General features: G+C 43.6%; 2 protein-coding genes across 4 annotated transcripts in view; one reads left to right on the forward strand and one right to left on the reverse strand.

Moving 5' to 3' along the window:
- Nucleotides 1–5,863, reverse strand: part of afg3l2 (AFG3-like AAA ATPase 2) — an 11,971-nt gene extending 6,108 nt beyond the window's left edge. The window contains exons 1-8 of one of the 2 annotated variants that reach the window (XM_036216286.1): nt 5,618–5,863; nt 5,237–5,336; nt 4,909–4,977; nt 2,881–3,032; nt 2,739–2,801; nt 2,498–2,572; nt 2,286–2,410; nt 1,937–2,210 (exon numbers count right to left, since the gene is read on the reverse strand). In XM_036216286.1, coding sequence (XP_036072179.1) covers nt 1,937–2,210; nt 2,286–2,410; nt 2,498–2,572; nt 2,739–2,801; nt 2,881–3,032; nt 4,909–4,977; nt 5,237–5,336; nt 5,618–5,701 — 942 coding nt within the window. In that variant the 5' untranslated portion in view covers nt 5,702–5,863. Of the gene's footprint in view, nt 1–1,936; nt 2,211–2,285; nt 2,411–2,497; nt 2,573–2,648; nt 2,802–2,880; nt 3,033–4,908; nt 4,978–5,236; nt 5,337–5,617 lie in introns of both variants that reach the window. The other variant, XM_024268696.2, reaches the window with a different exon arrangement.
- fastk (Fas-activated serine/threonine kinase) lies at nt 5,323–13,742 on the forward strand. 2 transcript variants are annotated; one of them, XM_024268682.2, is made up of 11 exons: nt 5,323–5,420; nt 8,926–9,775; nt 9,851–10,187; nt 10,612–10,799; nt 10,874–11,022; nt 11,099–11,315; nt 11,388–11,547; nt 11,682–11,773; nt 12,249–12,927; nt 12,998–13,112; nt 13,208–13,742. In XM_024268682.2, the coding sequence occupies exons 2-11, from the start codon at nt 8,968–8,970 to the stop codon at nt 13,292–13,294; spliced, it is 2,832 nt and encodes a 943-aa protein (XP_024124450.1). In that variant the 5' UTR covers nt 5,323–5,420; nt 8,926–8,967; the 3' UTR covers nt 13,295–13,742. The 2 variants fall into 2 exon arrangements, with proteins under 2 accessions (XP_024124450.1, XP_024124449.1); XM_024268681.2 differs by lacking the exon at nt 5,323–5,420 and adding an exon at nt 6,272–6,445.
- The last annotated feature ends 1,685 nt before the right edge of the window (nt 13,743–15,427 follow it).

The raw sequence follows: 15,427 nt of genomic DNA on the forward strand, positions 1-15,427 counted from the left end.
TAGAAAAGATAAAAGATAAAAAATAATAATAATATAAAAGATAAAATAGAAATATGAATATATATATATATATATACACGTATATATATACACATCTGCTAAAAGTGACCGCAGAGGGAGAGCGAAGAGCAGCGTTAGAGGGAAAAAGAGTAACAAGTACAAGAGAGCACAGCACCGAGGCAGCCATCCGCGGCGCCATCGTGAACAAAAACATTATGAATCATATGTTTTTATCAAATTGAAATAATTCAAATGAGGTTCTCCTTTTTCTGGTGTTCCTCCTCCTTCTTGAATTTCCCTGAGGACCTCCAAAGGGATTAATAAAGTATTTTCTATTTCTATTTCTCTATTTCTATTTCCAAGCAGCACTGATGTCTTTATTATCAGTCTATTGATTGGCTAATCAAATCTCCTCGTGAATGTTTGCATATTAGTTTTTCTTTGATATGGATCTTCTGTAGATAAATGGGGAGGGAGAGGAGAACACACATGCATAATGGCACGAGTCTTTTAGTAATTCCAACTGTTAAAACAAAAACATATGGAGAGGCATCTTTTCAGTATTATGGCCCCCGTTTGTGGAACGGTCTGCCAGAGGACCCGAGAGCCGCAGAGAACATAGATGCTTTTAAGAAAAAACTCAAAACTCATCTTTTTACCTTGGCTTTTAGTTAATTTTTTACCACTTTTATTATTCATTGATTCTTGTTCTATTTTATCATGCTATATGAATTTGAACTGGATTATTAATAATGTATTTTAATATTTCTTACTTCAATGTTTTACTGTTTATTCATTTATTGATTGCTTTTATCAGTATGTTCATTTCCACATTTTTTAATTCCGGTGCTTCCTCATTTGGGTTCGCCCCCTCTGGGTCGGCTGCTGTTCAACCACTACGGCTCAGGATGGGGGCCTGCATCGCCACCCAGCTGTGGTAAGGCAGGTCTCCGGCTGTGATGCTGCAGTTGGTTGGCTATGCCGCTATTCGGAGAGGGAGACCCCAACTATTAGCGTACAAACTTACGTGCTCAGCCTATTCCCTGTTGTCCATTTTAATCACCTTTGGAGTGGGAGGTGGAGGGGGGGTGGGGCTTGGGGTTGCAGGTTTGGGGGAAATGGACCCCGTTTTATTTTTTACTTTTATGCTTGCTTTTATATTATCTATTTATTGTTTCTTTTGTTTTAGTGTAAAGCACTTTGTGTTATTTTTATATGAAAAGTGCTATATAAATAAAGTTTGATTGATTGATTGATTGATAAACACACACCTGACTACAGGCTGGTATCTAGAATGAGACGCCACTGTAAGAGCGTGCTTATACAGTATATATCTGAAAATGTTCATACATCTTCACATTTTTGGATTTGGGTGTGTGCCATGTTTTACACAAAGATCCAAATATATTTTTTACTTAAATGAAGCCCTGGGTCTGTAGATCCATTTTTTATCTGTACAGTGTTCCCTCACTGTTTCACGGTTCACCTTTTCTTGTCTCGCAGATTCCTTTGAGTGCAATTTGGCATGTTTTTTTTGTTTTGTTTTGTTTTTACAGCAAACTTTATTCTGACTGGCTAAAGAGCATATCAGTCTATCTCCTCCATGCATTCAGTTTGCCACATTTATATAAATCTTTGATGATGAGCAGATCCTTGTTTTCAGTCTATAACACTGGAGTTAATTTTCAATGAAGATTTGAACTTTGAGTGTTTAAACAAGAGAAAAATGTAAAAATGTTCATGAAAGTCCATAAAGTGTGTGTAGTGAGGATTTTTACAGCCTTAAAGCATCTGTAATCCTTCTTTGTAGATTTCACCAATCCCACATTATTTTCAGAACATTTTTTAAACGAGGAATATTCTAAATTTTCTTCATTAAGGAAGACCTGTAACTTGAAGACCTGTCATAAAGTCCCGTTGTCTCCCCCCTCATTACCTTTGGGATTTTGGCTCCGAGGTCCTGGTACTGTTTTGGGTTCTTCAGGAAGTTGACAAACTCCATGATCTCTAGCTTAGCCTCCTCACATCCGGCCACATCTTTAAACTTTACGTCGATCTCGTCCTTCAGGATCTTTGCTGTCGTCTCACTGACGCTGAAAAGGCTGCCCATTCCCCGGCCGGGACGCCCAGTCCCTGCTGGGCCGCGGCGCAGTATGAAGGCCAGGAAGCCGATAATCAGCACTGTGGGGAGCATGTTCAACAGGAACGTGCTGCAGAAGACAGAAGTGCATTAGCTAAACCTCTGGTTTGACCAGAACCGGCAGAGGTGTGGTGGCATGTGTTACCCGTCGCTCTCTGTGGAGTACACCACGGGCAGCCGGTTCTCCCCCTCGATGCCGAGCTCGTACTGAGCGGTCTCAAGGTTCCTCTCAAATGTGTCGACACTGCCTATGTTGAACCAGACGTACTGCTGCAGGACGCAAAATAGACAGCAGGGAGGGTCACAAACAAAACAGCTAAGTTCTAGAGAACATGCTCACTGAAGGGGGGAACGCACCCCATCCACCGGCGTCTTCCCGGGGGCGAAAACTACTTTGACGTAGCGTTTGTTGACAACTTCTAATCGGTCGACCTGATGAAAAAAACATGCAGAGCTGATCACAGCTGCAACCAGACGTCATTGTGCCACCCGTTAGTGTGCTCCTCACCACCCCCTTGGACAGGTAGTTGTTGACAAAGTCCTTCCAGGTCACCTCCCGTGCACCATCCCTCAGGAAAAAGTAGTAGGTTACGGTTACCCAGAACGCCACGCCACTCAGTAAGAACATCCGAAACTCCCTGTCATCCAAGGGAATGTCCCCCTAAATCAAACAGAATATGAAACAGAACCACCACAAACCTGCACCAATCCAAGCAGAACCCATCAGCTGACTGACTGACCTTCTGCAGGCGACTGTACCAGTGTGAGTCCTCTTTACGACCTCCTCGTTTACCCCCTCCTCCTCCTCCTCCTCCTGAAGACCCACCCCCTCCTGATGCCCCGCCCCCTCCCATCTTTCCAGATGATTTTGGGGCACTGGCAGATTTGGACTCTAAAAGTACAACAAAAACACACATGACTCTCCACTGGATCAGAACCACAAGCTGTGCCCTAAAGCTATAGGCTCTGTGCTTGCAATTAAACAGAAAAAGTCAGTGCAGAGGGAAACGGCACAAAAGTAAAATTAAGACATCCAGGATAGGCTACAAATGCTGACTTTAGTTAAACTGATCCCCCCGTCTGGGCCTTTTTATGGTGTTGTTTTAAAAATCAAATGTTCACTGCAAAGCTGTTGATTCAACATGTAGTAACACATGAACATACCGTATTTTTCGGACTATAAGTCGCACCGGAGTATAAGTCGCAGAGGCCAAAAAATGCATAATGAAGAAGAAAAAACCATACATAAGTCGCACCGGAGTATAAGTCGCATTTTTTTCAAGTAATTTATTTTACAAACTGGTTGAAAAAAACGATATTACATCATCCTGGAAGGTAAGTTATAACATTCATAAGTGAATAGAAAACAGGCTGAATATGTGTCAACACATATTAGCATCATGAAAAAAAACAAAAAGGTGTAGCATTTATATAACATAACAGTTTTATTTAACTATAGCCTCAAGAACTCATCAACTTTGTATCTTTACTGTAATTAATTGCACGCAATCTCACTCCATATCACTAAATCCGTTAAATTCTTCGTCCTCTGTGTCACGTCTGAATAACTAAAGTAAATAAAGTAATTGCATAGATCACCATAAGAGGGCACTCTAGACTTTGGGTCCATATCTCATCTCGTTAAAAATTCGTATATAAGTCGCACCGGAGTATAAGTTGCAGGGACATTCAATCTATGAAAAAAAACGCGACTTATAGTCCGGAAAATACGGTACTTCCTATACAGAGCAGCACTTTGTTGTAGGGAAACACAAAGAGGTCAGTTAAAGTCATCCTAAGAATTGTAGCAGACTTAAAGAGCGACTCTGAAGAAAATTATACTTTTTGTGTGTTTTTAAAATGTCCTTGTGGGATTTTTATGATGATAGAGGACAAATATGAAGGGAAAAAAGCACAACATTGCATTTCTGAGTATTTCTCTATTCAAATTGTGGTGAATCAGGAGCTGATGAAAAAAAATGTGGATGGACAAATCATGTAGTAGTGATGTAGAGGACACAGTAGGACATTATAACAACGCTGAGCGTCTGGAAAAGCGCAGAAAAATCTAATCCATTATTACAATCGGCAAGCCACAAGCTCCCCGGCCCGCTCCACCCTATTCTGATACATCCACTTGTAGACAACCAAATCCCTCTACATCTTTGCTCTCCTCGTCCAAGCTGGAGTCTGGCTCAAAACTGTGCAGCTGGTTAGCTCCAATATTGTTCACCATTTTTGTTGCAGTGGTAATGTTAGGGTTGGGGGTGTGAGAAGCTGTAAGCTAGCGAAGAGAGCATGCTAAGAGATAGATGAAAATCCCAATCACAACTCAGAGGCAAATTTCTAATGAACTACTGCTGCTGCTCTGAAGAAAGTATATCATAGAAAACAACACAGGTGTTTTTTTTTTTTTTGCTACAAATGGCGTAATAACAATTAAAAGACCATTGCGAACGCATTTTTTATGGGCTCAAAAGATGACTGGGGTGGAGCTTTACAACATTGTGTAATTTATCATGTTGTTACTGGCATTCTTCAGCCCTGTCAATCACTTATGTCACAATGAAAAACATATTTTCAGACAAGAACTCATCCACAAGAAAAATTCTGCAGATAATATATCCACTGATTTTTTTATTTTATTTTATTTTTTTGTTTACGAGTATAACCTTTAAAGTATTTAATGTACAGTCAAGATGTCAGGGAAAATCCATTCTCACTTTAATGGCTTCTCAGCTCCATCTGTGTTCTGACATGATGCTTACCTTTACTCGCAGCTTCAGCTTCGGAGTTCTTCGCACTTTTCTGACTGTCAGGAAAATATTTTTCAAAGCCTGCACAGAAAACAAACAGTTAACACACACACACACACATGTCCTCAGAGTTGTAGATATAGATCAGTCTGAAAAATGAGAGCTAAATATGAAATGAGGCCAGCTGGAGGTAAAGTTGCAGTTGTTACAGAACTGTTGTTCTCTTGTACAGAACAGAACATTACATCCACTGTTAAATGAGTGTACCGGCCACAGACTCGCTCCTAGTGACATCTGTCCCCGGTCTGGCCGGCCTAGTAACACCTTTCATGTCTCTTACCTTTCGGGGGTTTGGAGCTCAGCCTCCAATAAGCTCCCAGTAGGTCATTAAGTAGTCTCCGCCCCCCTTCCACCTGCCCCGGAGCTGTCGACAGCATCACCTGAGAAAGACAAACGAGAACAAGCTGACGGGGGGATAACAGTCTGCTAGTTTGTTTTCCTGAGGTCAGTCTGTCAGAGATGAGGTGAGTAGCTCATCACCTCCGATGTCATTTCATTTCGCATTCTAGAAATGTAATGTCACGTCTCCGTGAATATAAACAAGCCACAGAGAAGGCAGATGATTTATTCCAGAGGATGTTCATCAGCCAAACCAACAATCGATGCAGCATCGGGGTTTGGCCGCTGTCAAGGTTAGCATGTTAGCTGTTCCTCCACCTACCAGCCTTGTCGGAGCTCCGGGGGGCGGCAGCAGGCGGAACAGGCTCCGGCAGCCCGCCGACAGCCTCAGGTATCGGTGAGCCATAGTTCCGGTCGGCACGGAGTTAAAGAAAATAAGGTTATGAAAACTAAACCCAGTCCAAGTTCACCCAAAGTGTTCCGTAACGCCACAACTCCGCCATGTTTCTGTTTGGAATTCTTCTTCGTCTGTATCTGTGTTGAGATGAAAAACAACAGATTATGCGATTTACCGCCACCAACTGGTAAAGATGGAAACTGCCATGACGAAACCAAGCCGCAGAACGTCAAACTCCTTTTGAATAACAAAAGAAATTCAGTAAATTTGAGTAAAATATTATTTTACTGTAATATTGAACCAAACAAAAATATTGGTGTGAATAAACATGAGGAGCTTCTCTCGATTCACAAAATGTATTTTTTATTAGATTACAGGGTGATCATCACACATATAAACTAATGATTTAATAGTATTTAGTTATACTCAGAGACAGTCTAATAAAATATTCTTATATACAGTCAGTTGTTATACTCTGTTGGTCTTTGGCAGTTGTTACAGGTGTGTGCTCAAAGAAAAAAATATAAAGAACATGTTAAATATCAAGGTTTCATGACTTTGGTCTGTTTGCATTTGTTGCCCTCCTTGCCGCTATGTGTCACTATTGCATCCTCCAGGTGCATGCTGGGTACATCAGAATGGCAAGCTGGTGGGCTTAGCGGCTGAGCGCCGATTCATTCCCGACAGAACGTGCGCTGTCAGCGGCTTCACCTTTTTAACGGAGCGGCGCTGCTGACGTCATTGAGCTATGAGGTGAGAGTCCTGGTCAACTTGGTTCTGACCCGGAACAGTCGCTGGTCCGCTCACTGCAGGGACAGGACAGTCGCTACATGCTAAATTAGCCTAGCTTGTAGCGTCCCTTTCCTGTCAGTCAGTTGTTAGCGGTCACGCCGCGGTGCCACGGAGCCGCACGTCGTTGTTGTTTAGACGTTGTGTTGTTTGGAGGACGTGAGCAGTGTGTGTGTGACGCAGCTCCGCAGATCACCGCAGCATGCTCACTTTCAGCTTGGCCCTGAGGTGACCTGACAGGTGGAGGACAGCACTGACAGGTGATCGATCTGTGTGATATAGTATGAATCCGCAGGGAATTCACTTGTGGTGAGTTTAGAGGACGGGTTTGGGTGTCCATTAACACCCGCTGACCAGGAACCTGAGTGACGTCAGGAGAGAGGAGGTGACACAATCACGTATTCCTGTTGACTCCCTCACTGTAGCTCCATTCATGCAGCTTATATGCTGTCACATTTAAACATTTATTTATTTGAACAATGCTTATTTATCAGCTGATCTGTTTGAACTGCCACACACATTATGGAATGAGGTCAGGCATGTTCTTGGCTGTTAATCTTCACAAGTACCAACCTGGTAGATCTCTTTAGATTCATGACCTTTATTAGTGGTGTAATAATTAATTTTAACAACGATTGGATTCATATCATCATTAGTGATTGCCGATTTGATTCATAGTCAATCTTGTTCAAAGGGAACATTATTAGAACATTCTACCACACTGTTTGGTCACATGGTTGCAAAATTCAAAGTGTTGGACTAATGATGGATTGATCATTTTTGCTGTCATCACATGTGTGTTGTCCGCTGTGATGCCCTTGGTTGTTTTTACATTATAGTGAAATAAACCTTTCTATGCCACACTACATGATATTTCTCTGCTGACCTGAATTCCCTCGGTGTCCCCCCAGTAAAGGTGGGAGAGGGGGGTCTGTGTCTTCAATGAAACTGCTGCCCCCTTTAAACCTGTACGCTGAATAAACAGACGATCATTGATGAACCAAAGTCAGCATTTTAACCATAACTTACTCAGAGAGTGAAGCTACACTACACGTTTTTACATTTAAGACCAATTTCAGTACAGAAAAAACGCAAGTTTGCTTTTTATAGCCACAGACTGAGAGCTTTTTTCCACAAATATGACCCACTTCAAGATAAAAATAAGCTGCAATACTATAAATATTCATGATGAATCAAACAGAGGAGCGACCTCTGCCATTTACCTGCTGCTGTGTGAGTGACTGCAGAAATCTGGGTTTGATCCTTCTGGACTATTACTGTTGTAAAATGAAGGGAAAATCAGTTTTTAGTTAGATGTGCATCAGAAATGAGGAAACAGCATAATAATTCACAATAATGCACAGCTGTTCTTCTAAAAGCAAAATTGTGGTGGAGTGTTTTGACACACTTCACCTGTGAATGCAACTCTTTGGATACAGATACATTATGTGTTTGTTGAAAAAAAAACATCATGAAAAACTTTAGTGACATAGGAACGAGTACTTTTCACAGCTACCGATGATCTCTCAGCCATCCCACATATTTGTGAAATGGTTACCTGCACAGGTTCTGTGAACAAACCTTATCTCTGGCTAAACAAAAAATGCATTCCTTTTAAGTTTCTTGGTTGACTCTTTAAGAACCCAATTCATTCTAAAACCTTTATGTTGGAAGAAAAATGTCAGAAACCACACTTTTTTTTAAAATTATTTTTGTAACAGTTTTTAAATGAAATGTATTTATTTTTTAACTGTAATTAATGTGTTTTTATCACCTCTTGGCTTGGACTCCCTTGTGAAAGAGATTGCTTAATCTCAATGGGACTTTCTGGTTAAATAAAGGCTAATAAATAATTAAATTGTATTTTTTTTTCTGAAAGAAGATGATGTTTAGTGACTTGTTTAACCCTTTAACTACCCAAACTACTTGTTGCTTATTGCCTTGGTACGGAGCCCCTAAGGGACATCAAAGTTAAAAAAAATAATTTAAGTAAAAAAATATTTTAAAAAAGAAAAATACTTAGGGGCTCCATTAAAAAAAAAATCAAATGAAAAAAAATTGATTATTAACGAGAACTACTTTTTTCTAAAAATTAAAGTAGCAAAAAAAATAAAATAATCTGGTAATGGGTGCGCATCAGATAACTGTTTTTTTTCTAAAAATTGAATTAACAAAAAAGAATTCTGGTTACTATTTAATGTGCACCAGTTACTATCTGATGCACATCTGTTACTAACCAGAATTCTTTTATTATTATTATTATTTAAATTTTTGGAAAAATATGTTTTTTTCCTTCATTATCCCTTTAGGGGCTCCGTACCTTGGGGAGTAATACACACAATCAATATTTTTAAAAACATGTTTTCTGAATGTTTCCCACCGTTTGGTTGAGCAGGCAGTTATACGGTTAAACTGATTGTTGACCTGTCCCTCTCCCCCTACAGGAGAGCTATGCTGTTGCCTCCTGGTGGTCTGGCTGTCGGGCTATGCTGTTCTTGTCCACTGGGTGGGGCCTCCTGAGCCAAGCTCGCCGCCTCCCTCCTCGTCTCCCCCGTCCTGCTGCTCAAGCCGCCGCCATGTACGCCACCCGCCTCTACAGCACTGCCGGGGGAGGGGGGGTGGCGGGCAGAGGAGCAGGTGGGGTTAAACCGGGGCGCAGGGCGGGGCTGGCAGTGCTGGAGGCGCCCCCTCACCCCCACCTTTCTCACCATCCACACCCAGCAGCACCTCCCCCCACCTACCCGGTGTATCAGAGCCGCCCCGATACCCACCGCGGAGCGCATTTCCACCATCACTACCAGCCCCACCCACAGCCTCACCCCCTGGCCCCACCCCCTCTGCACCCGCATTACCAGCACCACGCCCCCCTTCACATGTACGGAGGAGGCGTTCCTGCCGGGGGGGCCGTCAGCGGCAGCAAGAAGAAGACGTGGAACTTCATCCATGAGAAGATGAGCTATGACACGTTCTTCACCATGAAGCGCCTGATTGAGCGTTCACGCCGACCTGATGAGGTTCTGCGCTGGGTCACCCAGAACCCGGCCAAGATCTCCCACAACCACTACCCCGTGGCGCTGCAGAAGATCGGACAGCTGCTGCAAGCCACGCCCCCATCACACAGCCCTGGGGACAGAAATGATGGCGAGGTCTCTGGTGGCGGAGCTGCAGAGATGGAAGGACGGCAGATCCTTGAGCATCAGGACTTCCAGACTCTGTGCGACGCCATCGTCAATGACTGCGCCAAGTTTGACAACTTCAGCGTGGTCAACTGTCTTTATGCTGTGGCCGCACTCGGTAAGTCACTGCACGCCACTGACGAGCACTCTGGCTCCACCTTACATAACCTCACAACTCTTTCCTTCCTTTAAGGTCTACCCAGCAGCTCGCAGGTGGTTCAGGCGCTGGAGGCAGAGTCACAGTCCCGCCTGAACCAGTTCAACCAGAAGGACATGTCCATGGTGTTCAGCTCCAGCATGAAGCTCCACCCGGGCAGCCAGCATCCTCTGACTGAAGCCTGCCTGGCTGGCCTAGAGAAGAACCTGGAGCGAGAGCGCCACCCACAGACGCTCTTTCTGCTGCTGTCCTACTACAGACTCAAGTGGTGCTCACTACAGTCATCAGAGCCCACTGCAGGGGGCGCTGCAGCCAGTGGAACTAACAGCAGCGCTAACACACCTCCAAACCCCGATCAGCTGCTGGCTAACAGGTGAGAACCAAAGCAAAATGCTCTCACTTCCTGTTTGAAGCTGGTATGAGTCAACGCTCTTAACCCTTGTGCTATCCTAGTTATGTTAGGGAAGTAATCACTTGGTGTCATCTTCACAATAGAAATACACCGTGGCTGATTAGACATTTGCCTTAATGAGTAGTTTGACAGGTGTACCTTATAAAGTGACCAGGGGGTGTGCATGTTTACACCTCAAGGATTTAGATTTTGTTTAAATTGAGGAACACAAAGCTGAAAAACTCTCTTCAAATAAACCTTAAAGAAACAGCCGTTCATCCAGCCAACAATCCTGAAATGAACATGATCAGAAAACCAGCTGTCTGACCTGGATACGCTCAGAATGAGACTGATGTGGTCAGTCAGGTGTGTCAGATGATCCCTCATGTCAGAGCTTTGTCCTCAGGAAGATTCTGCGGCTGGTCAAGCATACCCTGGCCAGTGTCAGCGCAGTCCGGGACCAAGAAATGGCGCTGCTGGACGAGATGCTTGCAGCGTGTGCTCGAGAGGCGAGCAACAAGAGTCTGGAACTGATCTTCAGCTCACATTTGTTTTACCAGAACAGACAAGAGAGGTTCATCGTCAGCCTGGCAGGTGAGCTTTGATTTACTGTTAAAGTCAAAGAATCTTTTTGTTGAGTTTTCATCTCCTGTGCCTCTCTCTCACAGAGGAGCTATCTAAAAAGGTGGACAGCATCACTCCGTACACGATGGCTCTCATCGCCAAATATGTTGCCCGCCACCGACTGAGAGAGACACGTTTGCTTGACACCATCGCAGACTTCCTGGTGAAGAAAGCAGAATACCTGGATAGCAAAGTGAGGAGCACTCAGCATCTGTTTATGTTTAAACATCTGAACTCTTATCCGAATTGTGTCATGTCTGCCTCTTTAGGTAATCCAGAAATTGGTGTTTCCCTTCAGCCGGATGAATTACCGCCCATCCAATGAGCAGCAGTTCTTTTCTCGCCTTGAAGAAGTTCTGGAGCTGAAGGCTTTAAGCTCGCCGCTCGCCACGGTCAATATTCTGATGTCTTTGTTTCAGCTGGGACATTTTCCAGGTCTGGTGCTGCACAGAGTCTTTTCCTCTGCCTTCATCAGCAACGTCACCAGTGAGTGTAAATGAACCTCAGGAGCGCCGGTATGACTCCAGTATGACTGAGGTGTCTGCCTGCTCTCTGCAGACAGCCCGTACGCTCTGATTGTCAGGAGATACCTGTCTCTGCTGGATGCCGCTGTGGAGCTGGAGTACAGAGACTACACCGGACCTCGACTGCAGGACGCCCACAAGGTGCTGATGTTTGACCACGCCCTGACGGCGGACGAGGTCAACCGCAAGTACAGGTAACCCCTCCGCACAGGTTTAGAGGGGCTGTCTTGCATTTGATAACTTATATTTCTTAAAAATTACAAGTAACCACGGATGAGAGGAAAAAACATGAAAGTAAGGCTGGTTCTGATCCGTCTATTTCTGTCAGTTATAAAGGTCTGGTAGCTGAAGCTATGCGACAGCTGCTGGGAGAACAGAGCTACAAACAAGACGAGGTCCTCCCGCCTGGATACTACACAGGTATTACAGTCAGAGTACACTACATTCAAAGTACATACTACTGTCAGAGTACACTACAGTCAGCTTAAACAATAGGCAGAGAGTACACTCAACAGGCAGAGAGTAGACTACAAGCAGAGTACACAGAGCCTGCATAACCAACAAACTACTATAAAACCTAAAAGTCATTACCCAGGGTTTTACAAATAAGTGAAAACAAAATATGCAACACAATAGTACACCTCAAGGTACTACACTGTAACATTTTGTGTAATACAGACATTACATGTTTAACATCAGAACGATTATTTATAGAATAAAACTTACTGCTCCCATGATGGGGAAATTTATTTCTTACATAGCTCTTAAAAAATATACAATAATCAACAGAATAAAAAATAAGTCTCCAGTGTTTGAGTTGCAGATTATTTACTGCTCATGACTGCAGATTGCTGAAGCACAGCATAGAGATTTATTAACTTCTGTTGTTCTCCAGACTTTGTGCTCTGGTTGGACAGCTCCGGGAGAGTCCTGCCCACCAGCTCTGGAGCTTCTTTTCCTGTGAGCATTGCTCCTCCTTCATGTGTTGCCGTAACAACCAAAACAGCTGATGAAGCGGTTTCTGCAGTAACGTCAGAGTTTCAAAAGTTTTCTCCATTTGCACTGGAGGACGGGGCTCAGCACCCACCTCAGACGCCTGAAGGACTAGGTGGAGGCATAGAGACTGGAAGATTTCACCCCCACCACGTGTGTGGCGCTGCAGCGGCGGCCTCAGGACCTGCTCAGCCTGGCACTAATGGTGGGCCTTTAGACTATGGGCCATACTATGTTCCTGGAGCAGAATACTACTCTGGTCTGGCCAAAGAGCACTCTGTGGAAAGCCAGGACAGCTCCACACTCAGCAGCCCTCCATCTGACGCCCTGGCTCCACCCTCGACCCAGGGGCCCACTGGGACCACAGCACCAGACTCTCTGTTCCAGTTTTCCATCGGGAAGATCCTGGAGGAGGAGGGTGCTGCGGGAGCTTTGGAGGTCCAGGGAACGGACTGCGAGCTGCCTCAGTTCTACGAGGAAGTGAGCTACCCTGAAGGGCCTGGAACCGACAGGGGGCCCACATGCCAACATGACCGACCAGTACCAGGCAGCGCCCCACCAGAACAGAGGCAGATTCGGAGGTGAGTCGTCATTACAGTAAGTTTTGTCATTGTCAATGCAAAACGGGTCACAGCATACCAATCTCTGCAGGGTTATCATGTCTGTAAACGACAAGTGGCACTACTGTCACAACTCTGAGGTTCTAGTTGGATCACGCGCCATGAGAGACCGGCATCTGAGGCTGCTGGGATACATCATCCTGCAAGTGAGTTCCTGGAGTCCAGAACCATATGGACAGCTCCGTGCTGCCTCTAGTGTTGAGTTACACAACCTGTTTCCTCTTTTGTCTCCCTTCCCCAGCTGCCGTACCACGAGCTGGAGAAACTAAACGGCATCGAGGAGGTGAAGCAGTACCTGCACAAAAAGCTGCTGGATGTTTCGCTATGACTGAGTGTGAGTCTGTGTGTGTATGTATGTGTGTGTTCCTGCCTGAGATCAGGCCTGAGCCTGACCTGCGTCCAGCTGGACTTTTTGAAGACGTCACAGATGGATCAGCAGCCTGTCTGTTGAGTCACTCACAGATCAATGATCAATGGACTCCCAGCAGGCTATGCAGCTGGTTCCCTCATTTTCTGGAGGATCAGCGTTGGTGTTTGGGTGTTCTGAATGGGGGTGGGATTGGGTTCTATTACAGTTTTATAAAATCTAACCATGGAGGCAGAGATGCATGTGGGACTGTTTTGTAAAATGTGTGCCAAAGGCTGAAAGGAAGTGGTGTTCTCAGCGGGGGGAGTCAGAGGGCAGATTATTTATTTGAGCATCAGGTGACAGGGCGGAAATTGTTTATATTCTGTAAATCTATAAATGGAAATGGTATAAAAGCTGAAACAGCGTACAGAGTTTGTGTTTCTGTTCACCTTCAGTAACAATGAGCTGAAGCAGAGTTGTCCAACCATGAGAGGGTAGAGTTTAACTGAACTGCACAAAGATTATGTTGGATGCTGAGACAAAATTGAGAATTTGTGGAACAAACCTCTACTGGTTAGAGAAATTAGGGGAAACATAGCAGAGGGTGGTCTTGATTACATAAGCGCGTTCCAAATTAATATCCATATTAGATTTTTTTCCTTTGATTTTTCTAAATATTCAATACAAATGACAGAATAATTTAACTCTCCATTTTATGTCAAATGTTATTGAACAAACCTAAAGTGATCATTATTTATTTCAAAGATAAAAACTTCAAATGCACTCTTTTACAAAATTACATAGAGTTCCACAGTATTTGACAGATACTAAAGAACTGAAAAATGTTGTTTGTTGAATCTGCTGCATTAGGTCGTCATATATACTGAAAACAAAATCTATTCCAATCAAAAACATCTCCACAGGTCAAGTTACATTTAAACATAGGACTGTGTATTTTGTAGCAGCTTCACAATTCTTGACTCCATTGAACTTGTGAGTTTTTGGAATTTCTGCTTGGATTTAATTGCAGGATGTCAGAATAGCCTCTCAGAGCTTCTGTTTGGATGTGAACTGCCCCCACCCTCAGAGATATTTTGCTTGAGGATGCTCCAAAGGTTCTCAATAGGGTTGAAGTCAGGGCAGGATTGAGGCCACAATATCAGTTTATCTCCTTTTATACCCAGAGCAGCCAATGATGCAGAGGTATTCCTGCAGTGCAAGATGCAGCATCATCATACATGAAGATGAGTTTGCTACAGAAAGCACAGTTTTTTTTTGTACCACGAAAGAAAGTGGTCAGTCAGAAACTCCAGACTTTTTAGATGTAATTTTCACACCTTCAGGGACTGACCAGCTCTCCCTCTCCATGATTCTGGCCCAAACTATGTGTCCACCGCCTCCATGCTTATGTCACAGCCTTGTTGGGACATGATGGCCATTCTCCAACTACTCCATCCATCTGGACCATCCAGTGTTGCACGACTGTCATCAGTAAACAAGACTTTTTTAAAATGACTCTTTATGCATGTCTGGGCATAGAACTGCAAGCCTCTGGAGGATCCTACACCTTGATTTTGGTGGGACTCCAGAGACACCAGCAGCTTGCAATGATATTTTAGCAGCTGCTCTCTAAATCGGATGCATTTGTCTGGCAGAAACTTTCCTCATTCTGCCTTTATCTGCACAAATCTGTGTGAGTCTGAATCAGCCACAAATATCCTAATAGTATGACAATCACACTTGCATTTTTGTGAAAGGTCGATAGTTTTCATAGTTCATCCAAGGCATTCAACTATCTCATGCTTTTCAGCAGCAGAGATCTGTTTTCTTTCCTATTTTGCTTGAAAATTTTGGTCTGCTTAGTAATGTGGTTGTCCTCTTTAGTAGTTTTTCCTTTAATTGAACTCACCTGATGAATCAGGTATGTGAAACTGAAGTCAGGGATGCAAACAGCCCAGAGACACAATATCAGTATTTGAAAAACTAATTTTTCTTTTTGTCACTTAAATACAATTTGCTTAACAATTTGAAACGTACTGTAAAATCATAATCTTTTTTTGCTGGTCAGAGCCACTGACTGCAATCTGTAAAAATGAAAAAAAGACAAGAAAA

Source organism: Oryzias melastigma, linkage group LG17 (genome assembly GCF_002922805.2).
Source record: "Oryzias melastigma strain HK-1 linkage group LG17, ASM292280v2, whole genome shotgun sequence".
Lineage (NCBI taxonomy): Eukaryota > Metazoa > Chordata > Actinopteri > Beloniformes > Adrianichthyidae > Oryzias > Oryzias melastigma.

Bases quoted from the DNA above. Each gene is read 5' to 3' on its own strand.
- fastk (XM_024268682.2), top strand. From the start codon at position 8,968: ATGCTGTTCTTGTCCACTGGGTGGGGCCTCCTGAGCCAAGCTCGCCGC. The intron at 12,928-12,997 runs GTGAGTCGTCAT...CAATCTCTGCAG, and splicing joins GAACAGAGGCAGATTCGGAG to GGTTATCATGTCTGTAAACG. The intron at 13,113-13,207 runs GTGAGTTCCTGG...TCCCTTCCCCAG, and splicing joins TGGGATACATCATCCTGCAA to CTGCCGTACCACGAGCTGGA.